Source organism: Maylandia zebra, linkage group LG23, assembly GCF_041146795.1.
Source record: "Maylandia zebra isolate NMK-2024a linkage group LG23, Mzebra_GT3a, whole genome shotgun sequence".
Classification (NCBI taxonomy): Eukaryota; Metazoa; Chordata; class Actinopteri; order Cichliformes; family Cichlidae; genus Maylandia; species Maylandia zebra.
In genome coordinates, this window is record NC_135188.1 from 20,461,154 (window position 1) to 20,488,840 (window position 27,687).

The following is a 27,687-nucleotide window of genomic DNA, read 5'->3' on the forward strand; positions in this document are numbered from 1 at the left end:
TTTAAGATTAGTTTACAATAATGCAAAAAAAGGAAAACCAAACAAAACACAGGAGGTAATGTATGTAGCTAAATTACAGTAAGTCCTGTTCTTTGATTTGGTTTTGTAGTGTGGCTTGTAGCATAAGTAACTACATAAATGCAACCACAAAGGTCGCAAAGAGAAACAAGGTTTAATTTTTTGTTTTTAAAAGGACATACGTTAATAGATTCACACAGTTTCTTTTTGCCACATTTCCTTGTGCTAAGGAGAATAACACGTTCACTTAAAATGGACGATATTCAAGTTTCAAGTATTTAAAAAAATAGTATCATTAATCTTAGATCAGCTGCTTTTGTTATGCAGTTTTGTCTGCCACTAGCTACTGGGTCCCTTGAATCTTCAGCTAAAATTGAAGTACATATCAGTATTGAATTCCCCAAATGTTACTATTAATTTAACCCAGTTAGATTACATCAAGGACTGTGCAATATCTGGGAAAAACAAAACAACAACAAAAAAACAAAAACGGAACCTCTCCTCATTTCTTATTGTTCAAGGATGGAAAAAAAAGTTAATATGAGTAAGACCAGATAAGATATTTTAAAATAAATGGCTTTTATTTAAAGAAGCTAAATAATTTTTACCGAAGAGTGTTGAGTTTGCAGTGCAGACTCTTTAATCCAGAAGACAGGATCTTCACACCTGAATCCTTCAGGTTGTTGTTACTCAGGTCCAGTTCTCTCAATCTAGAGGATTGGGAGCTGAGAACTGAAGACAGAACTCTACAGCTTCTCTCTGAGACATTACAGGCACATAGTCTGAAGAGACAGTAATGACAAGCTCTGAAATGGTTTGCATCATCCTTATCTAATAGACACTTCGGAATTCATATTAACAACTGCATGTCCTCGTCAGCACTTCTTGAGGACTTCTTGAACCAGTTATATAATAATTAGATCTGCCAGGGAGGTTATGGTTTTGGTAGTGTTTGTGTGCATGCATTCATGTCATTTTGTCTGTAAACATGATGGGTTGAAAACGTTTGAATCAATACCGATAAAACTTTGCAGGGGTATAATGTGTGGCCATATTAACAGCCCCCAAGGTTTTCAAGATCAACTTAATGATTTATTGGTTGAAAATTGACAAAAAGTAATATAACTCAGAAACTATGATTCTTATAGGTCTAGTAGGTATTATCAACATATGGTAAATGGCCTGTATTTGTATAGCGCTTTTCTAGTCCCTAAGGACCCCAAAGCGCTTTACACAACCTGTCATCCACCCATTCACACACTGGTGATGGTAAGCTACATTGTAGCCACAGCCACCCTGGGGCGCACTGACAGAGGCGAACATATAGAAATTTCCATATAAATTTTCAAATATCATATCACATTTGACCTATGACCTGTATAGGAATATATTCTACTTATGTATTAATCACATTATTTTATTGTATAATGCCTTGGTGCCACTGGATTTTAACATGTCTCACACTCATACAGTAAGACAAATGGTGGGGGTCTAGTAAGGAAGTTGGGGGAAGCAGACAACTCCACAGGAAGAATCTTTTGTCTCTTTGAGGACTCTGGGAGTTAGCAAGGGGGTGTGAACCATAAGGTGTGAAACAGCTGTGTACTGCCTTTTGTTCCTGAAGAAGGTATTTAACTGAGAGCCATGTTAGGCTCAGAGAGACTCTGCTGACCGTCTGCCCCGCGGTCATGCAGGCTCTCCACCAACTTGGTTTTCTGTTCTTTGTGTGTTTGGGTCAGTCCATATGCAGGTAATATCAAATCATCTGAAAGTTTTATTATTTTTGACTAAAATCTGAATTTTGAATATCATGTCTCTAAGACCATCTAGTCTCATTTCTTTCATTTAAGAAACACTGCAAAAATCAAACCTTTACTGATGATATGGAACTTTTAGTAGTCACTACTATAATTTTCTCCTGTCTCAATTTTGGCTCTCTCAGTCCTCCTTTGCCTGGCTTCAGTTGGTCAAGAACACAGCACGTATAATGCTTAAAACAGCACGTATAATGCTTAAAACACTGGCTTTCAGTGAAATTCAGAATGTGTTTTAAAATTGTATTAATCACATACAGAGCCAGGTTCCTGCTTATATAGCAGAGCTGCTGGGACCGTATTCCAGCAGTCACCTTCTCAGATCGTCCAATTAGTGTCTCACTGTGTAATCGACCATGTATACCTGTGTGGTTTTATCCAAACTGTGAAGAACCTTTATATGTGTGTATTTTGAAAGTGCCACACAAATGAAATTATTACTAATAAGTGTGATCATTTTCATTTCCGTCAGTTTCTAAAGATGATAGTGTATTTAATGGTAACTTACAGAGCGTAGTTGGAGGCTTTGACCACAGGCAACAGACTTAAAAGGCCTTCTCCTGAAGCAGAGTATTTCTTTAAGTCAAACTTATCCAGGTGTTTTTCTGATGACAATAAAATGAAGACCAAAGCTGACCACTGGGCAGAGGAAAATTTATCTGTGGAGAGACTTCCTGAACTCAGGGACTGTTGAATTTCCTTCATAAGAGAACGATCATTCAGTTCATTCAAACAGTGAAAGAGATTAAAGATTCTCTCCTGATCAGGATTCTCCCCAATCTTCTGCTTGATGTACTGCACTACTTCCTGATTGATTCGTGAGCTACGTTTTCTTTGTGTCAGCGGGCCTTGTAGGAGAGTCTGATTGGAATGTAGTGAAATACCCAGGAGGAAGCGAAGGAACAAGTCCAGGTGTCCATTTGGACTCTGTAAGGACTTGTCCACAGCACTCTTGTAGAAATGTGCCCCAGTTTGTTGTTCTTCCAGCAGATTGACTCCAGAGTTGATGAAAGTCAGATGGACATGAAGAGCAGCCAGAAACTCCTGAACACTCAGATGGACAAAGCAGAACACCCTATTCTGGTACAGTCCTCTCTCCTCTTTAAAGATCTGTGTGAACACTCCTGAGTACACTGAGGCTGCTCTGATATCGATGCCACACTCTGTCAGGTCTGATTCATAGAAGATCAGATTTCCTTTTTGCAGCTGCTCAAAAGCCAGTTTTCCCAGAGACTCAATCATCTTCCTGCTCTCTGGACTCCAGTGTGGATCTGTCTCCATTCCTCCATCATACTTGACCTTCTTCACTTTGACCTGAATCACCAAGAAGTGGATGTACATTTCAGTCAGAGTCTTAGGCAACTCTCGCCTCTTTCTGGTTTCTAGCATATTCTCCAGAACTGTAGCAGTGATCCAGCAGAAGACTGGGATGTGGCACATGATGTGGAGGCTTCGTGATGTCTTGATGTGGGAGATTACCCTATTGGCTTTTTTCTTATCTCTGTATCGCTTTCTGAAGTACTCATTCTTATGTGGGTCAGTAAATCCTCTGACCTCTGTCACCATGTCAACACACTCAGCAGGCACCTGATTGGCTGCTGCAGGTCGTGTGGTTATCCAGAGGCGAGAAGTGGGAAGCAGATGCCCTCTGATGAGGTTTATCAGTATCGCATCCACGGAGGTGGACTTTCGAAGGTCAGTTAGGATTTTAGTTTTGTGGAAATCCAGAGGAGGTCGACACTCATCCAGACCATCAAAGATGAACACAACCTGGAAGTCTTCAAAGCTGCAGATTCCTGCTTCTTTGGTTTCAGTAAAGAAGAGATGAATAAGTTCCACCAAGCTGAACTTTTTCTCTTGTAGCACATTCAGCTCTCTGAAAGTGAATGGAAATATGAACTGGATGTCCTGATTGGTTTTGCATTCAGCCCAATCCAGAGTGAACTTCTGTGTTAACACTGTTTTCCCAATTCCAGCCACTCCCATTGTCAACACTGTCCTGATCGGTTCATCTCTTCCAGGTGGGCCTTTAAAGATGTCTTCTTGTCTGATTGTTATTTTTGTACTGTGCCATTTCCTGGATGCTGTTTCAATCTGTCTGACCTCATGTTCACGATTGACCTCTGTAGTCTCTCCCTCTGTGATGTAGAGCTCTGTGTAGATCTGATTCAGCAGGGTTGGGTTCCCTGCTTTAGGAATTCCCTCAAACACACACTGGAATTTCTTCTTCAGAGTAGATTTGAATTTGAGCTGACACTTCTCAAGTGCTGCTAACAGAAAAAAACAACACATAAAATTTTCTGACTAATATGGTTGGTTTATTTAATATAAATTCATAAAAAATTGTTAATTGTCTTGCCACATAGTGTTTCCCAGTGCCGAGTGCACTTTTCAATATCCTAATGCTTGAACAACGGGTTCATTATAGATAAACTCTGTTTAGTACAGTCACACCCCAGGTCTCACTGTTATTGCCTACATGATCATTGAAGTCTCCTAGTAGGACATTGTAGATTCCACCTGAGGCATGTTCCAGCACGCCAATAGAGCATTCCAAGAAGGCCAGGTGCTCTGATATGGGCAGAACTTTTTGCCATCAGAAACTGAATTTGAATAATTTATATTTGAATTTGCATTGCTAAGATTGAGTCTGATTTGCTCAACAATAGATAAAAAAAAAGGCTTCTAAAACTGAATTAACCTAAATTTGAAATCCAGTGTGTTGGTTTGGAGATGATTGTCACTAAATTGAAACAGAATGAATTAATTTTCTTTGATTCAGTAAAAGGATTAGATGTTGCAATCCCTGATCCTTTTATTGAACCAAAGAAATTGTATTTTATCCTTTTTTTAAATTTAGCTCTTGAATATTGTTACATCCTGGGAGGCTGTGGGAGTGTGTGGGCGTGGTGTTGTCTTCTCTCTCTCCTCCTCCTTCGTTCTGGCCCCTCCCCTTGTCTCTCTCTGCCCCTGCCCTCTCCTTTAGGTCACACCTGCTGCTCATCTGCTCTCGTTACAACCAATTACCCTCAGGGGTGATATAAGCTGGAGAAGAGCAGTGTGGAGGAGGAAGGAGAGGTTTCTGGTGGTTTTCCCCTCTGTGCTGGTCAGAGTGGGCTACTGACTTAGGTGTGGAACAGCCTGCTGCGTGTGACCAGCCTTCTGGTGTGTGGCTCTGGTGTGTGACTCTGGTGTGTGACTCTGGTGTGTGAGTAGTGCTTAACTGAGCAGTGATTGCCCATGAGTGATGGCGGCCTTCATTAGTTTGTGTGGCCTGCCTGGATATTGTTTGTTAGCAGTGTTGCTGTCTCTTTCTGTTGAAGCCTTATTGTTGCGTTCTTTGTTGAGTGGTCATTACCACTTTGGGTTGACCTCCCTGATTTCTTATTAAAAAGCAGCGGTGCTGTCTCCTTTTGTTGTTGCCATTTGTAATTATTGAGGTGTTTGCCTACAATAAAGATCTCTTTTATATTAAATACCTCTGCCTGGCGTTCTTTTCATTCCACCTGGATCTAACTGTTACTGTCCCCCACCCTCATCGCCTAGCATTTAAGAGGGGACGTAACAAATATGTTCAGTTTCCCCTCTCACTTCTCAGTTGCAGTTCTGCCAGCTCTGCAGGCAGTCTGCTGGATGACCTCAATTCTACACCTGCTTCGAGACCCTCCAGATCTAGAAAACAAAGACTCATACATCAGGGTAGTTTTTGTTTATTACAGCTCTGCCTTCAATACTGTCATCCCACACAAACTCACTCAAAAGTTGGCAACACTCGGCCTACACCCAACCCTATGTGACTGGCTACAGGACTTTTTGACTGGCAGGCCGCAGTCCGTCAGGATCGGCAATAGGACTTAAGCCAGCATTATTACTAACACTGGCATTCCACAGGGTTGTGTCCTCAGTCCCTCCCATTCGTCCTGCTCAATGACCAGCAGATAAACTCTCAGGTTGGTAATAAATATATTACCTCTATAAGAAAAAGCTTAATATAAACAAATTATAACCAAAACAGTTACTGTTGTGCTTTTGTGACTGTTAGCTAAAAACGCCAATTTAGGTTAGTTTGCCCTGGGTTCAGATTTGACAAACAAATATGATAGTTTGTTTCCAATAGAATTCAAAAGTTGTCAACTTGTACCCTCTCAGAGCCCCATATGCTTGCAGAGACCCTGACAGTAGAGAAGCTACTAACTCATCTGGATCACCTGATATGACTATCACTGAAACGGCAAATTGTGTGGAAAAAAACAAAACAAAACACTTCTCATTCTCCAAACATTTGGCCACAGCTGTAGATTACACAATCAGTAATCTACAGCTAATTGTTAATAATTACATTTCTAAATTCTCTTTTTGCAGTTACAGATGAACAATATCTTATATTTTATTTAAATGGCTGCTTTGTCTTTGAACAGGTGAAGAATTTTCAAATTCAGTTTTGGAAGCTTTTAATCAAGTTGAGAAATTCAGATTCAATCTGAGCAATGCAAATTCAAATAAAAGTTATTCAAATTCAGTTTCTGATAGCCCAAAGTTCTGCCAGAACTCTGAGCTGTTACTGTGTAAGTTAGGATAATAGTCAATATCAATTCTTCAACCCAGTGGTTCAGGGAAACAACCTTTTCATCCATCAGGGAAAACAACAATATGCAGGAACCAATTGGGATGATATAAATATCCCAACTGCTCGTTTCTTTTCACAGAAGGTAATTCAAGAATGGACTGGACTCCACTTCTCCAGATAAATTTATAGTAATTTAAAAACCAAGTAAGGCACTCCATAAATATTTAAATGAAAACTGACCGAAGACAAACGACAAACGATTTACAATAGAAAAAGAAATGCATCATACTCTCACCGTTCAAGCAAACTGTGCAATGATAAAAATCATAACAGAAATATTTTTTTTCTCACCTAACCGAACAGATGGCCCAGAGGACAAACCTAGCTGACAGGAAACTGTAGGATCAATGGTTCGAAGGTGACTGATCATTATCCTGCAGGCTTTTTCTCCCTTTTTCTTCACGGTGTCAATGAAGTCACGTGCCTTGTCTGCTCTAGTTTGGTTAGTTTCCTGTATCCTTTCTTTCTCCAACTCATTCAAGACATTGTCTGTTACAAGGGCTTCAAGTAGCTGTGTGAAATTTTCTGCTGTCACCCTCTGCACAAACTGTGTTCGCATTCTGGCAAGCTCCTTCTCTGTGGAAAGAAAGAAATTGATGTGAGGATTTCAAATTTCTTTTCTTTTTCATTTTTTCTTAAAAAAGAAAGATGAAAGTTGATTGACCTTGAAATTTAATAACAAATACATCTAATTAGTGTAGTTCAGATAGCATAGACTTCCTAGTTAACTCAATATGAGTAGACTCTGCAAAATTCCAACCAAAGGTTGTCCACCAGCTCCCACAGATAAAAATATTCTATGTGTATGCTACTTCTCTCTGAGTACTGAAAATGAGCAAGTTTTAGAATTTTTGAAAAGTAAGCATGTAAAGATTGATATGAAAACCATAAGCATATTATATAAGAAGCTGCCCGTTTTTGTTCTTCTGTTTGTTTGTTTTATTTGGCTGAGACATAAATTTCACATTATTTTTTTAATCATGAAATATGTTTGGTTTAATGTTTAATATGTTTTATGGATTAGCCTTTGTTTTACTGTCTGAGCGTTTCTGCCAATGCTTTAATGTCATTCCTCTATATGGAGTTAAGCAGAGAGCTCTGTTGTGTTCGCTGGAAAAATCCTCTTTGTGATTCATGTTTGTTTGCCTTAATGACGTCTCTCCAAACATGCTGCTGAACTCGTACCTGCAGAGCGAGACGCTTGGTTTGGTGAATCCATGAGCTGCTGCTTTAAAGCCTTCTCCAGCTTTGCCCTTGGGAAACAACAACAACGACAACACAAAGAGAGAAAACACCAGAGATTTTCAACATTTTGTTACATCTATGCATTTTATTTATCCATTTATTCATAATATAAACAATATATATTGCTTGTACTGAATTGCCACTTATTAAATGATTAGATCTAAACTTACCAAACCAAAAAAAATATATATTAGATTTAAGTACATTTTTCTTGGTATTTTGCTAATAAATCTGAACTAATACAAGTAGCATGTCATGTTTTTCTGCAAAAAAAATCAGGCAGGAGAAGAAATTTGAATTTATTGTCCGTTTTAACCACTTTATGTTGCTCATACTCACAGGTAGGAATGGGTATCGTTTAGGTTTTATCCGATACCAGTACCAAACCGGTACTTTTGAAACGGTGCCGGTGCTTAAACGGTGCTCGAACTGGTGCTTAAAGAATGGAGAACACAATATTGGTCCAAAAAACTCTCATGTTTAGCTGTTTTCTACTTTTTCTTTGGTCGTTTTAGCCTTTTTGGCCAGGGTGAAGGGAGTATCTGCCATCAAACAAGAAGTCAGCCGCTTAACTACTACGGTGTTTGCTAGTTCACCTTGCATCCATTAATTTAATAACGTGGTTGGCCTACTCAATGTAAATTACACACGAACAACATTAAGCCACTCACTCAGAGAAGAACGGCTGCTGCTGCATCATCATCCGTCATCATTTCTGCTACACTGGCAGGGCTAGGGGCCAGGACTCTACTCCTTCGGTTCTTGGGGGATGTTGCTAACTCCGCGTCCGATTACAGGCATCACACCCGCAGTAGATGTGCACGGTGTGAGGTCTCACAGCAAGCTATCAAATACGGTGCATTTCTCGACTTTTAACAAAATGCTATACGTCGCCAGGTGTAGTTAAAATGATTGGCTAGTATTCAAAGTGTATGACATCTCAGGGGGAAAAAAAGCACCGAAAGAAAGCACCGAAATGTGCGCTGCTTTTCGGTCTGGTTATACCGTTTATGTCAGAACCGATACCGGTACCCATCCCTACTCACAGGTGTAACAACTCTGAAGCAAACACAGCACCTCACATTCAGCATCCCTGCTGGACACATTTATTTATGCTTTTGCCATAAACTCACATCATCTTCTTTAACTAGACTACTGCTAACCTGACACGGATTCAGCTTTGCTAAAATAAAGACAGCTGTGATGTCTATAAGCATGGGAAAAGTGTCTTCATAGAGTGACTGGATTGTGCACTGCATAACAAGCACACTCAGTATTTTCCACAGTCAGCTCATAGTGGGATTATAGCATAGTGAACGTGACACTAACTCAGCCATGAACTGGTAGACCATGCGAATTCACAGAGCAGGTATGTTTCAGCATACCAAGACATTTAGGACAATTTCATCCTCACAACCTTGTGGTAGCAGTTTGGGGATGGCCCATTCCTGTTCCAGCATGTCTTCACACCAGTGCACAAAGCAAGGTCCACAAAGCCATGGATGAGCAAGTTTGTGGAAGACCTTGACCTGTATAGAGTCCTGACCTCAACCCAACAGAACATCTTTGAGAACTGTTACGAGCAAGGACTTGGTGACAGTGGGAAGGAAAAGGCACGTTTTAACACAAAGTAACAGTCAGACTCAGGGAGGGGAAGTCATCTGCTGTAGGTCCTAATAACGAAACTCGTACAGTAACAGACGCTTTGTGTTGAGATGTGGCATCTGCTCATGTGTGACTCAGCAAGTGGTTTCTGTTCAAACAAGTTAATAAATAGAATAGAATAGAATAGAATAGAATAGAATAGAATAGAATTCAACTTTATTGTCATTGCACATGCACAGGTACAGGGCAACGAAATGCAGTTTGCATCCATCCAGAAGTGCTTTAGTGATATAGATATATTACAATATATATTAGCGATAATATAGATATGTGAGTATATTACAGAAATGGGTCTATTATGGTATGTTATAATGTACACGGTATGAAGTATGTTGTGAATATTCTATAACTATAAGTATGTACAGGCTGTAGTGAGTACAAGCTATGTACAGGATATGAATATAAATATGAAAAACTATACAGAATATGAAATAAATAACTTTACAGAAATCTGAGATATACAGCTATACAGAAATGGGAACTATGCAAGTTGTAAACAGTTGTAGGATTAAAAATTATCGAATGTACAGAATGATTATTTACACAGAGCTATACAGTAGTGCAGTTAAGATAAGTGAGGGTGTAGATAGTTTCTACAGAGGCTATATAAAGTGCTAGTGGTTGTGAGTGGTGGTTCAGTCCATGTTATTATTGTGTTTGAGGGTACAGTTGTCCATTGTGGGTGTGTGTATGTTCAGTCCATGAGTTTAACGTGGGTCAGATGTCAGGAGGCAGAGTTCAGGAGTCTGACAGCTGTGGGGAAGAAGCTGTTCCGTCAAGCGCAGTGCAGCATTCTTCCTGTGCTGATATGAATCATCATGTTCAACCAGTTGTCTGTTTCTGTCTTTCTTGCTCACCTTTATAACCGAAATCGTTTTAGCAACAAAGTCTTTATTTAATACACTTTGCATCTCCATCTTAAAATAGTTGCAGAGGCCACGTTAGTCTTCACGAGTCACAGCAAAAGCAACAAAAATGTCTTCTTCATCATCTTTTGGCTGCTCTCTTTAGGGGTCTTGACATTGGATCATCAGCCTCCATCTCACTCTATTCCTAGCTCGGTCACCGGTCCTGTCAGTGTCCTCTTTCACTACATCTATGAACCTCCTCTGACCTCCTACTCTTCAACATCGTTTGTACAGTACATCAACTATCCCTCCTTTGCACATGTCCAAACCATCTCAGCCTTGTCTCTCTGACTTTGTCTCCAATTCACTCAACCTGAGTTGGAAACAGTGATACCAACAAAACGACAGGAGGACAATGAAAAGAATCTGAGCACTGTGTCCAATCTGTCTCCACATCACAGCAGGTCTCACTTCTGCAAACCTTTCCGTTTCATTCTTTCTCTGATTCTTCTTTCACAAATCCCCCAGAGACATTCGTCTCCACCCTGTTTGTGCTCTCTTCTTCACAACTAAATTAAATCAAGTATTGCAAATATAAATATATATTTTTAAAACAAAAAACATTCGGTTCAAAACCCAAATTACACTGGTTCATCCAAAATAGAAATCCTGGCGTTTGCATGGATGAAAAATAGTCCCAAAGTGACAGCAACCAGCTCCAGGGTCGACAAGACTTTGTGGCAAAAGGAGGTTTGTGTTTAATATTTGTTTTCTGCTCTCATGCCTTTGCCGAGATATTCAGTTGCTCTTTATCGATTAGAAGAAAAAGATATACTGTATACAATGTGAAAATAGAATTTTCAACAAAAGAACAAAGGGCGCAGTTTGTTTCAAATTAGAGCTCACAGCCTCACACATGTGGGTCTGCAGCTTATTCTTCTGATCTAGTTGAAGTGGTAGAAAAGAAATAAAACGAGGACGCGTAAATCATTCCGAATATTTCCCGCGTTAAAAATATTTTTTCTGACCATTCTTATTGCAGACCTTCACACCGACCGCGTAATTTCACTGGACGATTTCTTTTTACCTTTATTTTTCGAAACAAACTCCATTTTCACGGTTTGTCGGATCCGCATAAACAGATCTGACCGATCGGATCACTGCATTTGGCAACAAGTGCGCTCATAGTTGAAATCGTGCACCTGTGCTGAGTCACATGGAAATGATAATACATTTTTAAAATCCCATTTTACCTCAAACACACAGCTGAACACCACTCCGGCCCATTTGGCTCTCTGAAACGATTTCTCTGCAGGCCTTTTCACACCTGACCAGGGACGTGCAGAGAGGTTTAAAGGGGCGGGTGCTCAAAGTTAAAAAGGGGCACATTGAACCAGGCCGAATAACAACAACACACATTCATCAAGAATCTAATATGGGAAGGGCAGGGCTGTGTTGATCTGAGACTGTAGACATTAAAAAGTCCATAGGAGAGATGGTAGCTGATTAAACAAGTGTCATGAGATAATAACAAAATGCAAAGATTGGTGACAGCGCTTGGAACCATAAGGCAACGAAAAACTGTGAGAAATAATTTAGGCTCTGCCTGTGAATCACTCTTTGCTTCTCTTCTTCCTTCCTTCCCATCATTTCATATATCACTCTCCACTTGCTGTCTATGTGAGAACAAGGCACAACTTGCTATTGCAATAAACTATAATCTAATTATCCACACCTAACAACTCCAGCACTTAATCTATAATAAAATGATGACAGAAAAATGTTATAGCACTGCCTTTAGTAGCCTCATACAGCTCCTACTGTTTCCTCCTCATGTCCTTACCAGCCATGTCTGGACAATGTTATGTCATGAGTAATATTTTTTTAAATCCAGCTAAATAAAACACACACACGCACGCACACACAGTGACATTTTAGACCTTCTTCAGAGTACTGTATATACTATGGGCATCTCGGTGCTGATCCAGAATCCTTACATTATTATTTATTACTAGAGCTACAATAATAAAGCAAAGAGGAGGGGGAAGTAATAAATATGAAATAATGTCATTATGATGATTCCATTTGTTTCACTATCCACTCTGTGCAGGGCAAAGCTTATTACATTTTTAAACTGTAGAGATACAATCATTTTACTGCTGTAAAATCCAAATTTTGTCTTATTTAAAATAGAAATCTAATATAATCTGCTTTTTTAAAAATATATTATAATTATAATAATGCATAATTATGTGGACATGCACATTAGACCGTTTTTTTGTGAAATATAATCCCTCCAGAAAGGCAGGAAAAGCCGGAAACTTACTTTAAAACTAAATTTGTTCCCTAAAACGGTGACAGAGCTACAGACCCATGACAGCCTTACACAGGTAGCCAGCAGCTGTGACCGGTGTTCCAGATCTACTGGCGTTTAGATCAACTGGCGTTGGTCGAACAGATGTGTGGCAGTCTTGCGTTTCAGTAGCTCCTACCGACAAACCAGCAAAAAAACGCCAAATGTGTCATCTGTGACACTTGTGAGGTTGTCTCAAACACACTCCGTCAGTCTTGATGCTGTTGAACAACAAAATGTTTAAAAATGTGGCGAGTTTATCTGGTGATATCCTCATGCGCGACGCGATCGCGAAAACAGCAAACAAGTAACACCACGCCGATGTTGTTCACAGGACAGCAAGAGTAAACGATCGGGAGACTCTTGTCGTCGTTATCGTTCCACTCGCACGGTTTATTTCTCCGAATTCAGCGTTTTTGCTTCACAACTACAGCGTGCAGTTTACTTTGTGCACTAACATGGAGTCGAGTCAACCAGCGCCACCTCTGGCCAAGTGCCACAGCCTACAGCCAGATCAACCTGTGACACATCTGCACCACGTTTGAATAAGTGTCATGCACATTTGTACCTTTCAATTGTGTCTGTTTGTGCGTCATGCAAATAAACCTTTGAAAAGAATGAAATGATATCATATATTCCTTATTGGCCTACATTTGTACAAAATTCCAAATTATATACACAAAGTCATAGAAATCACCACTCCAATTGGTCATCATGATTTTAATATTCTCTTTTTCCATAACAATGAAATACACCTTGGACAAATATGACACATCAATATTTCATTAGTGTTGTAACATCACATCCTGTAAGCATCGTCTGTCTGTGTCTTTTCCCTGAAAATGAATATTTCCAGCCAATATAGGCAATTCATCAACATGGCTGGAGTTATATACAGTCTGTATAAGTGTGGTTAATCTAATGAACATTTGTAAGGAGACGGCAGTTACTGTGAATTCACAGCAGTTACACAGTGATTAGTAATAAACAGCCAGTGAGAGTGAGTGGATATGACTGTTCCCACCACTAACACATGACCATAGCCCACTACTAGATTAACTTGTGACACATCTGCACCTGCTGCTATGATCACATTGAGTAGAGGCTGAGTGGCTGCACTTACCCCTGGTACATCCAAATCTACCCACAAACATGTTGAAAGATGCAATGCCAGCAATGTGGATTGTCAACACTAAAAACGATCGGTAAGCAAAGACAACAGGGATCAATTTTTTCTGTTTATTTAGCACCCACAACATTTGTAGTCGCCTTCTGCACAGGGGAAGTCCACACACACCGTGTGGTACCACTTTCCACAGAAGGTGCAATCTGCAAGATTGAATGAGATTGTCAGGGTCATTGTCTGACTGTTTATTACTAATCACTGTGTAACTGCTATACATTCACAGTAACTGCCATCTCCTTATAAATGTTTATTAGATTGACCACACTTATGCAGACTGTATATCACAACCAACTCTAACATGTTTGTTTGCAGAGGGAAGACACAGACAGACTACGCTAACGACATGTGATGTTACAACACTGGTGAAATATTAGTGTGTTCACGACATTTTTCGTATGGGCAAAAGTATTGATATCAGGATGGTGATTCTTATGTGTATGTCATTTGGCATTTTGTACAAATGTAGGCTGATAATAAATACATGATATCATTTCATTCATTTCAAAGGTTTATTTGCATGACGCACAAACAGACACAATTGAAAGGTACAAATGTGCATGACACGAATTCAAACGTGGTGCAGATGTGTCACCAGTTGATCTGGCTGTAGGCTGTGGCACTTGGCCAGAGGTGGCGCTGGTTGACCCGACTCCATGTTAGTGCACAAAGTAAACAGCACGCTGTAGTTGTGAAGCAAAAACGCTGAATTCGGAGAAATAAACCGTGCGAGGGGAACGATAACGACGACAAGAGTCTCCCGATCGTTTACTCTTGCTGTCCTGTGAACAACATCGGCGTGGTGTTACTTGTTTGCTGTTTTCGCGATCGCGTCGCGCATGAGGATATCACCAGATAAACTCGCCACATTTTTAAACATTTTGTTGTTCAACAGCATCAAGACTGACGGAGTGTGTTTGAGACAACCTCACAAGTGTCACAGATGACACATTTGGCGTTTTTTTGCTGGTTTGTCGGTAGTAGCTACTGAAACGCAAGACTGCCACACATCTGTTCGACCAACGCCAGTTGATCTAAACGCCAGTAGATCTGGAACACCGGACCGCTAAAAATGCGCGTGCTCTTTGTGAGCTCGTTCCCGGCTCGTAACCAGCGCGTTCTGCCGTCAAGGGCGAACAGACAGGACTCCGCACGCCCACACACATAATAATAATAATAATAATAATTTTTTTAAAAGTTGCCTCAATAAAAGGGCACTTTGGGCACCCATCAGGAAAGGGGCGGGTGCTCAAGCCCCTCTAGCCCCTCTGCAGTGCGATTTTGTTCAAGAACTAACCCTATTGGTTTAAGGCTTCTCACAAAAAGAAATAAATAAAATAAAAAACAAACAAACATTCAATTCCTTCTTTTTTTTTTATCTTTTTTAATTTTTATTTTTGCAAGAGATGTCATGAGGCGTCCTCTGTCTTACGCGGAAACCACTCGCAGTTCCGGATTTGGGCGAGGAATTCAATTTCACAAAAGCTTTGGCTCTGATCTGTGACACGTTTGTTTAGGTTCAAACAAGAATCTGTAAAAGTGAAGTGGGCTGTTGCGATTCGTCAGAATGTGTCTGTGATTTTTTTTTTTTAATTTTAAAAATGCTTTCTTTAACAAATAACTCCCACGGGCAGCCGTCTGTCCGTCTACAGTTCAGCTTGTGCCAAAAAGTCACTTCCGAAGTGTTTTTATGTCTGTCTTTACTTCTGTTACTAAATAGACTGAACATGATTAACGAAAGGGTTTTATATAAAATTAAGAAACTACCTGTTTTACAAGTATATTTGTGGCTATGCGTTATTGTACCATACCACTTAAAGTCCCTCCCGGACAGATCGCTCTTAAAAGCACATTTTTTAATATCTAAAAAATGTGCTTTATTTAACATTTTTAATATCAAAAATAATTTTTACCCTTTGATAAAAAGAAAAAGCCACTTTACCATAAACTAACTGCAGCTTTTGCAACAGGAATATTCTTCTGGCTCGTTTTTTTGGCAAATACTACAGGTGGTCAGGGTTTCAATCACATTTTGCTGGGCTGTTGCTGTCTAAAGTTGAACTATTTTGTAGGAAGGATTTGTATGAAAATGAACGGTTTTTAGTATCATCCAAAGAGTGCGCATCTCCACAAGTTTGTGTGTTCTGTCTTTGCCTGATCTCTGTTCGTTTGTTTGCTTTAATGGAGTGAAACCCACACTCACCCGCAAACAGAAACCATCTCAGTAACCGGCAACGGTCACGGCCCACTCTAATGTGCCCCACTTCAGGGCGCACCGTCTCTTTCATCATCATCTTTCATCATTTCTTGTGTGTCTTTTTTTTTTTTTTTTTTTTACTTTTACCAGCAAATGTTAAGCGGTAACCTCATCGAAAAGCTCACCTCTTTTAAATTGTTGCTTTTTTTTTTTTTTAAATTGTATCTCTGATAAAATCGTGATTGTGCCAAAACCCCTGGAGGCAAACTGTTGCCAAAGCCAGGTGTGTTTGACTTTATAAGACGGTTAAAGGCAACTTAACTCCAAGTAATAAAGCAGGATCTCAAAGCACTGCACTCAAACAACATAATATATTAAACATATAATAATATAAAACTAACTTTAAGTATGACGTATTTTTCTTATACTCTTTCTGACCACATGGCCCTTTAGAATAAAAGTCACAGAAACTTTCCAATAAAACACAAGCTGAACAACTCCAAACATTAATTAGATCAAGACGTAATTAACGAAAGAGAAAAATTAAGCTTACTGTTGATTCATACATTGAAGAAGAGAAAGAAGACTCTGCGCTCCACATCTGAAAGACTGAAAAGGCGCGTGAGCTGCTCAGGAGGCTGAACAGGCGGGAGGGGGGAGGAAACCACCCCGGTTCACCAACGATATTCTGCCCTCTCACGTCCCTCACTTTAATATAAGCAAACACGTTGGAGTGGAGCACAGCGCATAGATGCTGATAGATACCACAGTTGACTCTAGATTTGGATAAAATAAAACCGTCAAAGCAGCCAGTAGGCTTTTATTATGAAGGGCCAGAACCAGAAGCAAAGGCTTTTACATGCCATTTTTATGGAAATAAGAAGCATTCTTAGATTTTTTTTCTAATCCAATTAAAGTTTGCCTAACAGGGGGAGAGAAAAATCAGACAGTGATAACACAACTAAACACAAAATACAGGTTATACATGAAGGCGCTTAATATTAACGGGAGGCGGAAAAATCCAAGCCTACACGGCACTGTGTGAAAAACATTGTTTGTTTTAATCTAATAACTGATTGGGCCACCCTTAACAGCAACAACTGCATTCAAGCACTTGTGATAACTGGCAAAGAGTCTTTTACAGCGCTGTGTAGGAATTTTGGACCACTCATCTTTGCAGATCAGATTCAGTCACATTGGAGGGTTTTCAAGATTCCAGTCAGAGCTTGATTGACTAGGCCACTTGATAACAAACACCTTCAGTTAGAAACTCCATGCTGTGTTTGCGCTATCTTTGTCTGATATTTAAATTTGCTTGATGAGATGATGTGAAGAACATGCAAAGAAAAGAAAAGAGCAAATCAGGAAGGGGACAGCGATTTTATGCAGTGGATCACAGAGATGGGATCGTATTTTGTACTGGCTTTTTGATACATAAGGACATTAAAATGGCAGGTACAACTGCACTGAGGAGCCACAAAGGTTTGCATTACAAAATTCATAAACATAATGAACCTCAAATTAGTCCAAAAATCACAAGAGGACAACATGAAAGCCTCACAAAATTTAAATTACAGACAGAAAGAGATGAATTACTATATGAAGGATGTTACAGTCTATCCAACAGGTGAACATAATGCATCATTTCGAGATATGAGGCAGAAAGAAGCCACTCAAAATTTCAGAAAGGTGAAAAAATACATTTAACATACGTTGACCCTTTGTTAGCACTTGAAACCAGGGGCGATTTTAGCCCATTTTTGGGGGTGCTGAAGCACTTGGTTGAGACGTAACATTTTAACAACAAAAGTATATTTACTTAAATTTACCCCCCCCCCCCCCCAAAAAAAAAGAAGAATGGTTTGTTCCAGCTCTCCAGCACCCTTGCTGCCAGAGCGATGGTGGCTGAGACGCAGCGGAGCGGAGGTGTAAGTGCCTGGCTTAAAACAAGACATATTAACTGCATTTAACCTTCAGTTACTTTTTATATAGTTAGGTAGGCGTCAGGCCATGTTTCTTTTTAACTGAAAAACATTACACCAGGTAACCTGCAGTGTTGAAAACTTTTCCGACAATATTTGCTACCCTACAATCCGTCCTACTCTGTAGTAAAATCAGCGACATTTGACCGTCCTGTTGCTCCCATTGAAATATATACAGCCTATTTAAAATCTAAAACTTTAAATTGTCCGTAGCCTACTGTTGTTACCACTGTCCTGTTGGAAATGGATACTAACTAGCTGACTGACTGAATGCCCATTAACCTGATAACTCCTATTGTGTGTGTGTGTGTGTGTGTGTGTGTGTGTGTGTGTGTGTACACAGAGACAGCCAGGTTCATAATGGATATAAGGAAGTTTTTTTTTTTTTTTTAAGAAAAGGAGCCACATTCAGGTAAAAGTGTAAAATCAAATGATCCATCAATCAAGAATAATGTTGGATCAGTGTTTCAATGTTTATATCTTTTATTAGATGTTCATGTGGTTTGGTTATTTGCCTTTTGGTTTAAAGTACACTGAGAGAGGACTTTTTGTTAGTGATCTTAATAGAATTTTTTTCATATTAATGTAATTTTTCATCTAATTGAATCTACTTGTGTATGATTGTCAGTCCAAAGAGGGGAGGTGTAAAGGTCCCGTTTTGTTTATTGATCTAAGCCTGAACAGCTACGCGTACTGTCCAGTAGAGCAGCGGTCCCCAACCCCCGGGCCTCGGACCGGTACCGGTCCGTGAGTCGTTTGGTACCGGGCCGCGAGAGTTGAGGCTCAGGTGTGAAATGTATGGTTTTCAAGGTTTTTATCGGTTTTCAGCGTTATTTTGTTATCGTTTTTATCGTTAACTCGGTTTTCCTTGGTCTTTTCATGTGTGTTATGAGTAAATCTTCTTTTTTTCGGTACCGGTACTCGTTTTATTTTGTTGTATTTATCCGCGACACCTTAAAGGCCGGTCCGTGAAAATATTGTCGGGCATAAACCGGTCCGTGGCGCAATAAAGGTTGGGGACCACTGCAGTAGAGGGCTCTGTTGCTTAGTTAGCGGCAAGCTGCACTTCCAGCTCAGACCGGTTTTGTGGCGCACATGTCCCAGTAGGCAGCTCTCAATGAAGCGCAAAGCAGCGTGATACCGGACTCTAGCGAAATTAACAATTTGCAGCCCTTGGAATGCGGAGCGAGGTACATGTTTTAAGTTGTATTTGTTTGCTTAATTGATATTTTGTTGTATTTTCTGCTTTATTTGAGTTCATATTTGTAATAAGCGTCTAAGAAAATGTATTTTGTGTTTCTGTTTAGTTTTCACGGTGCATTGGCGCACCTCAGCACTGTTAGATTCTGAATGAATCTCAAAGTAAAAATTACTGCACCCGTCGAGGCTCTCTCTATTTCTTCCTTGGTCCGAGGGACTGCTACAGGAGGAGAAAGTACAAGGTCAGAAAGATCCAGGTAAGAAAACAGACAGGGAACAGTGACAGGCAAAACAGAAACTGTTAAACTGACAAAGAGAAAAAACTGATTTCACACAATCTGGAAGTTGTGTCCTCCCTATATTAAAGCTGCTACACAGAATCTGCAAAACAAACTGGGTTGAAACATTTTTGACCCTCTTTAACAACATTCCAACAAAACATTATCATTGATTGCGGAGATTAAAATTAATGATATATTTTTATGTGGTTCAGCCACAACTCTACTGAAACCTCAGCCAGTAATAGGTCGGCCAACTTTTGGACCGTCCAGTTGTCTGTATGACTGCCGCAGTACGTACATCACATTTGCACACTATCAGAAAGTGCCAAACAGCCCTGGTGGAGTGAGGAGCTGTAAAGAGAAGCAGATGCTCTGTTTATATTCTAAAAATGTTTTAAGCTTGTTTCAAAGATTCTGTACTGCAGCTTTAAATGTTTTTTAAAAGCACACATACACTTATCAGTGTTTCTCAAACTTTTTACAGTGTGTACCACCTGATAAAAATGTCAAGCTCTCCTAAGTACCACTATGAAAGCATGAAAGTCATAAACCTTTAAACACAAAATTATTATTATTAAATTAGTAAAATTAGTATCTGCAGTAAAGATTTTTTCATACACTGAATACATTGTACCACAGGCAAAGTTGCCTCCATCTTAATAGTTTTTTATTAATATTTTGTAATAATTTATTCTGTTTTGGGAGTGTTTTTTATGTATCTGTATTATACTGTTTACTTTTTGCATTTCACCCCCATGTCATACTGTGTATGGTTGTGTGTGTGTGACAAATAAAATTTGAATTTGAATTTTTACTCACTATTGGTGTCATTCATTGTCCCCCCCACCCCCAGTAATTACGGTTAGGATAGATATAGATATAGATATATATATATATATATATATATAGATATAGATATATATATATATATATATATATATATATATATATATATATATTTTTTTTTTTATTCCAATACATTCTTCTTTTGCAGAATTTAAATAACCTTTATCAGATTTGATGGTTTTGTTTAGAGATGGCACGATACCACTTTTTTATGTCCGATACCGATACCGATATCATAAATTTGGATATCTGCCGATACCGATATGAATCCGATATAGTGTTTTTTAATCAACAAAACTGTTTTTTAAAATATCTTGCTGCATTTTGCAAGTCTGCAAGTTCATACTCAAGTTTAAAACAACAACTACACTAAAGCTATTCTGTTATACCTGTATACAAAAAAAATATTTCATAGTTCAGCAATACTGATCAATCTAATAAACTTAGACCTACACCATCCTCCCTATTCTGGTATTTTAAAGAGTACTTAGCGTAAATATTAAGCAACCTAACTAATAGGGTTCCAACTCCCAGCAACAACAAAAATAAATAAATAAAAAATAGGGAACCACCCCTCACGCTCCACCTCATGATGCTTAATCGACGTAATCAACCTTAATTTGATGCAGTGTGAAAGAAAATGCACAGAAATCAATTATTTTTCAAGAAATATTAAATAGATTCAACATCTTTCTTCAACAAAATTGCAGACTGCACAGATGGTACCTTCCCAAAGTAAAAAGTACTATAGCTTACTAGGGTATATATATATTAGACTTTATAGTCACTATATACAGTAATTGACTTCTATTCATTTTACATCAAATTAAAACTTTGGGTGTAAGATAATTATTTATTAACAGCTCGACATTTTAAATGAGAATAAGAAAGAAAAGTATGTCTTTGTGCCCCCTTTTCCCAGTTAATGCCCTATCGGCCCCCCTGGCTAAACTTTGCTAGATCCGCCCCTGCACAGTTACCAGCCGTCAGCTACGTAGAAAAAGATCCTGGTGTAGAAAGTAATATTAAATAAATTGTAACAACAGCTTATCAAGCTTAAACGTGCTGCTGTTGTTCAGCCGCTGGTTTCCTCTTTCTGGCGCAAAGTGGACCAAAAACAAACAAGAGAGACGGACTCGCGACAGAAAACCCGATCAGCTGATCAGTTTCACGATTGAAGTAGCAGCCGGAGAGCGAGAGGCAGTCGCTTGTTAAGCTTAACACAGGAATGCTTTACAAACATTCAGAGATGGACTTACACACTTGCTTTACTTCTCTCGGGGATAACTTTGTCGGAGATGAAATGCCAGGTTGCTAGCGAAGCTCCAAATGCTATCCAGACCACCGACAGGTCCCGCATGCCACAGCCGCTCTATCACGTGATGCATACTGCTCCGACGTGCTAACGTTCTGAGGTGAGTTACAGCGTGTTGCAAGTTTTGTGAGGTGCTTTCGTGATATTTAATGGATCGGATTACATTTTCTATTTTTCTCCGATATCCGATCCAGTAATTTAGGTCAGTATCGGACCGATACCGATACGTAATATCGGATCGGTCCATCTCTAGTTTTGTTCCAGACTTTTCAAAAAAGTGTTCTGGTTTTCTTTCATGAATGTGGGGATTCAATTGTGTTAAAATGTACAAAACAGTGATGTCATGTTTTGTGACGAGGATCCAGGCAGAGAGACTTGATGAATTTAAGAATCTTATGATTTAATAAAGAAATTTGCAGACTTGCACAGAGATGGTAAAATTTTGATGACTGATAACAGAGACGAAGACAACAGATGACAAGGACAGGGAGGAACAGGTGTTTAAATGCACCAAGGAGACAGTCATAGTGAACTCGGGACAACTGGAGACATTTAAGGATGCAGGGACTGAAAGAGACAGGGAAGAAGTCTCATCGTGACATGTAAAGTTTATCTTGCTTGGCTGGGCAGCTCTCTGGGTGCTCAGCACCCCCAAAGCTCTGATCCTAGAATCGCCCCTGCTTGAAACTAATTTTATCAACGGAAGATTCTTATTTTTGAAGGCTGTAAATATTAAACTTTGTGAGACAGTGAATACCAGCTGGTAACAGTAAAGTACAAATGTACTGTTCACCAGCCGTAGATAAACATCATTACTACTAACGATGGCAGTCGCTTCCAGAGCGTTAAGGATGGATCAGCTCCCCAACTGCTCCACGTTTCATCCTACTTTGACTTCAGGAACTTTATGCAGTACGTATCCCACACCTCCCCAGTGCACCAAAGAAAGAAAGAAAGAGGGCAAACACGTGATTGATCTCTCCTTAAACATAGGACGACACATCATCTCATGGTTTTTTTTTTTGTTGTTGTTTTTTATTCTTACTAAAGAGATGTAGCAAAGGTGCTATCAGTGTTGTACTGCAAGTATTCACCAAAATGTAACTTCATTGGCAGCTGTCATGTAGTGGAGAGCCAACATTGTGATTTTAAAACGCTGCATAAACAAGATAAGGATCGCGTTTACAGTTAGCCGCATGCTAACAGCCGCCAACTGGTTGTTTGTGTCACGGCTGCACAGCAGTCGTGTGGTGAATTGAGTAAAGGATCCAAGATGCAGGCACTGACTGGGGTGCGAGTGAATATTTATTTGCAGAGGTGATAAGGGGACAAAAACAGGAGGAGCAGAGCGGGGAGTAAACCAACCTAAACTGGGGAAAACTAAAGAACTCAACTTAAACCAAACACGCACAGGGGGAGGAACAAAATACACAATGAAAGATGGCGGAGAGACGCAGACTAAACACCAGGTTACACAGAATGATGCAGACGGACACGGCGTTAAACAGACGACGCGACAGAGAGCACAGGAAAACACAGGGCTTAAATACACGGGGAGTAATCAGGGAATGGGCCGCAGGAGGGAGACACAGCTGGGAGCAATAAGGCTAACGAGACAGGGGAGAGGTAAAACTGAACACACTGACATGAGACATGAACTTTCAGAATAAAACAGGAAACTAACAGACACAGAGAATCAGACAGGACACTGAACATGACAGGCAGACTCATGAGCAGACACAATAACACCATGGACAGACAGAGGGAACACAGAGAAGTGGGAGCAGGCAGGCAAAGAACAGAAACCTAACAAATGGCAAAATCACAACAGAATACACACTCGGAATGAACAAAAGCATAAGGAAACACAAAACACTGAGTCCTCAGACTCAGGACCATGACAGTACCCCCCCCCCCCCTCAAGGGCTGGCACCCGACAGCCCAACAGAAACACAAAAACGGACCAAAACCAAAAAAAAACCCCACGAACCAAAAAACAGAAAACGACCCGGCCAGGGCGGGCGGTGGGGGTCCAGGACGGAGGGACACAGTCCGAAAAGGCCCAGACGGACAAGGTCAGGGGGCCGACCCGGAGGCCAAAACAGTTCAGTTCCGGGGGCCGACCGTGTGAAAGGCAGCGGCAGTGGGGCAGGTCCGGAGGCCGGCCACGTGGAAGGTAGTGGCGGCGTTCAGGAGGGCGTTCAGGAGGGCGTCCACGGTGGCGGAGATGTCCAACAAGCGGCCTGGCAGATGACCGACGATGTGGAGGTGGTAGTAGGGGACCTGAAGGCTGCGTGGCCCCTGCAGCCCCAGGCGAAGCGGAGGCTGGACCAGACGAGGCGGAGGCGGAGGCGGAGGCTGGACCAGACGAAGCTGATGAGGACGCTGAAGCAGAAGCTGGACCAGGCGAGGATGATGAGGATGCTGGAGCAGAAGCCGGACCAGGCGATGCTGATGAAGATGCTGGAGCCGGACCAGGCGATGCTGATGAGTATGCTGGAGCCGGACCAGGCGATGCTGATGAGTATGCTGGAGCCGGACCAGGCGACGAGGATAAAGACACGGAGGCTGGATGTTACAGGAAAAATGTTTCTATGTTTCTTTACCTTCTTTTAAATGTTCTATGATGCCTTTTGTCTGCCCTTTGCCTATGGTTAGATTAGTTTAGAATTATCTTTTTAGACTTTCCCAGCAAACACATCTTGTTTCTGGGACATATTGTTTTAGATTGTTTTATCTTCCCTAGCTCTCTGCTGACGAGACTAGCACCATATATGGAGTTGTTTTATTTTATCTGTTTATTATTTGTTATCCTGTTCTCACTGTCTCTGTGCTCTGTGCCTATAAAAATTACCAATCCACTGTGCATGGTGTGAGTTGTCCTTAGCAGCTCACCCGTGTACACGTTTGATAAAGAAAGTAACTTTGTCTCATTGTGTCTTTATTTCTCCTGGGTCTTTTACAGAGTTTTCCCCCAACATTTCTTGGTCCTTCGGAGCCGGAGCACCTCCATCGTGTCCCATCTCCGTGACCAGTCCACGTTGTTCGTCTGTCGACAGCCCACACACTAGGTGTGTGGTCAAAGACCAAGGGCGTTAAATTCGAGTCTTGGCCAACGTTCTTAGAAAGCGACCCACGGTGGTGGGGCCCGATCGAGGTGGACCAGACCCGGCGACACTGACCAGGTAGATACAGACACACTGACACAATCTTGCGTAAAAACGTATTTTAAATTCAGGGAATTTAAAATAGCGAAAGTAGCTCGTCGCGACTGGAAGCTCCCCACTTCTGTGGGTTTAAAGTAGCTCGTCGGCTGGTAGCTTGGAGCTCGTCGACTGGAAGCTCCCCACTCTTGTGGGTTAGGTTTGGAGCTCTGAGTAGCTCCCCCAGCTGGGTCAAGGGAATAAGTAGCTCGTCTACAGAAAGACTGGCAGCTCCCCTTATTATAAGGGTTCCGATCGCGCGAATAAGTGTGAATGTGAATGTATGTGTGTATTGTTGTAACTAACGGAGCAAGCTGACTTTTCACGGTCCAATAAGAGACTGAGCCGCTCCTACTGTGTTTTTCTTTCACTGCTGTTCGCTGAAGTGCTGGTGGTTTGGGAGAACGGTCGAGTTCCGCCTCGTAAAGTTCACACCGCTTTTGGAAATAGTCCGAAAGTAGAAGGGCGTGTGAACAACCACTCTCATTCCTCATACCAGCGAAGGTGGATAGCAGCTGTATTGCCAGTGTACAAATAAATAAATAAATAAATAAATAAATAAATAAATAAATAAATAAAAATAAATAAATAAATAAATACATAAGTAAGATACACTAAATAATAAAAAAATTGGAAAAATGGGGAATAAAACCTCTAAACCTGTTGCCAATAATGGGCAGTATACACAAAAATTCATTAATGACGAACAGTGGATAGAAAATAAATATCCAGGTGCAGAAAAAATCAGCACAAGGAGATGGCGTAATCCTAAAAAGACGTCATGTCCTGGGTGGGAGGGTACGTGCAGCCCCGCAGCTTTAACACAGCTCAAAGATAGCTTATTAAAGGAAATAAGTGCAACCACAAATCTTAGAAAGAAAGGAAAACGCACAAATGAATTAACTTTCCTAGATGCATGGAAAAAAGAGCAACAGAGACGTGCTGAGAATAGAGAAAAGAGACAGAATAAAAAACAAAAGCAAAGCTGTGAGGTGCCTGAAGCAACGGCTGCAGCCCCTCCCCCCTATGTTACTGCCTCTGCATCAACTCCCAAGCATACAGACAAAGATGCAGCTGTGAATAACCCTTACGGTTCAGTGCAGGCAGATTTAGCTAAAATGTCATTAACACAAGCACCTGAAGCAGATATAGGGGAAGATCATGTAGGCAGGGAAATATGGCCTGACCCCCCAAGCCCCCCAGGAGTATTTCCATTAATAAGTTCACCTAACCCCAGATATGGTCAGCCGATTGGACCTATGGGGCATCAAGACGCACACCCCACAATTCTTGTGTTTAGACCATGGTCACATGAGGATCGCAAAAATGTTCTTAAAGATGTCCCGCCCCTGTATGATGGTTTTGACACATGGAAGAGAGCAGTTGAAGCAATTAGGACTCAGTGGTATTTAAACGGTCATGAAATGTACCAGGTACTTCAAGATCTTTTAGGTTTGAAGTTTGGCTCAGTGAAAGGCTCTTTCACTGGGGGGGCAATTAATAATCCTTTAGATTCTTTAGTGGTCGGCAACGGACCACAACCCCTGCGTGCAGGTGACCCTGAATTAGAAGGCCAACTACATAACTTCTATGAACGTGTGAAACTACAGCTGGCCCCCAAGCCAAACTACAATAAAATAGGAGAGGTGAAACAGAAAGAAAATGAAACTGCATCAGACTTTTTAGACCGCCTGCGCCCAGTTTTTAGGCAGCATTCAGGTTTAGATTATGCCGATGGCGATGCAACGCCATTCCAGCAGCAATTAAAAAATGCATTTCTAAATGGCCTGCTCCCACCAATCAGAGCACATGTAGAGAAACATTGGGTCACAATGAACACTGGCAACCTGCCAGATGCCCTGTTACATGCTGAACACGCCACAAAAGTGCACAAACAGAAAAATAAGGCTGACGTCTTCACCATAGATTCAGAGACAGGTTTCCTTGCATTTTCGGGAGGCTATCAGAGACAGAAAGGGAAGCAAGGTAATCGACAGCAAGGCCGCAGACACAGAAACAGAGACAGCAGATATGAAAGAGACAATGCCTGTTTCAACTGTGGAAAACAAGGTCACTTTGAACGAGAGTGCAGAAGTAAGCCACAGACACATAATAGTAGGAGGAACAATGACAGGCAAAACAGTGGCGAATCTATGGAGAACAACGACATGTGACTAGACAGCACACAAGACATGAACATTGATGAGGGAGGGGAAGTTTTTAACATAGAACAATTGCTATTAGGGTCAGAATACAAACCAACGCTGCTAATCCATGTGAACGGGCAACCAATCCAAATGTTATGCGACACAGGAGCATGTAAAACGGTTTTGAGGCAGGCACCTAAGAACTTACAGTACTCAAAAGATACATTAGTTGTGAAGTCAGCCACAGGCCACACCACTGTACAACAACTAACTGCCCCTTTAGAACTAATACATACAGAAAGTGGCCGCAGGTGCTTCATTAAATGCATATATGACCCGTCATGCCCAGTAAACCTTCTAGGAAGAGACGCTCTGACAAAACTCAAGATAGGCGTGATACCGGAAGAGAATGGCATGATTGCTGAATGCATGCTAAATGACAACACTCCAGAGCCAGATAGCATTAACACGGCACACAGCAGCAACGTGTGTCTCTCTCAAGGCCACGGTGTCCCACATTATTACTGGACTCTCGAATTGCCAGAGCTCACAAAACTACACAATGTGGCCCGCAAATATACACCCGCCACATCCTCTTTTCAGAAACCCACCGAGTATCACAACACGTTGAGATTTAAACAAACTCCAGGCCCAGACCCACTTTATGATCAGCAAGTGTGGAAGCTAGGGCAACAGAGTTTGACCTTACAGCACCTGTATGTCACAAAGTCGGGAGATGCAGTGTGTTCTGTAATCCAATCAG

General features: G+C 40.8%; 1 protein-coding gene across 1 annotated transcript in view; it reads right to left on the minus strand.

Moving 5' to 3' along the window:
- LOC101476078 (protein NLRC3) overlaps positions 1-27,687 on the minus strand; it is a 39,471-nt gene that overhangs the window by 4,268 nt on the left and 7,516 nt on the right. The window contains exons 2-5 of the mRNA XM_076880730.1: positions 7,645-7,712; positions 6,751-7,035; positions 2,341-4,102; positions 627-800 (exon numbers count right to left, since the gene is read on the minus strand). Of these exons, the coding sequence (XP_076736845.1) occupies positions 627-800; positions 2,341-4,102; positions 6,751-7,035; positions 7,645-7,678 (2,255 nt within the window). The 5' untranslated portion in view covers positions 7,679-7,712. The remainder of the gene's footprint in view (positions 1-626; positions 801-2,340; positions 4,103-6,750; positions 7,036-7,644; positions 7,713-27,687) is intronic.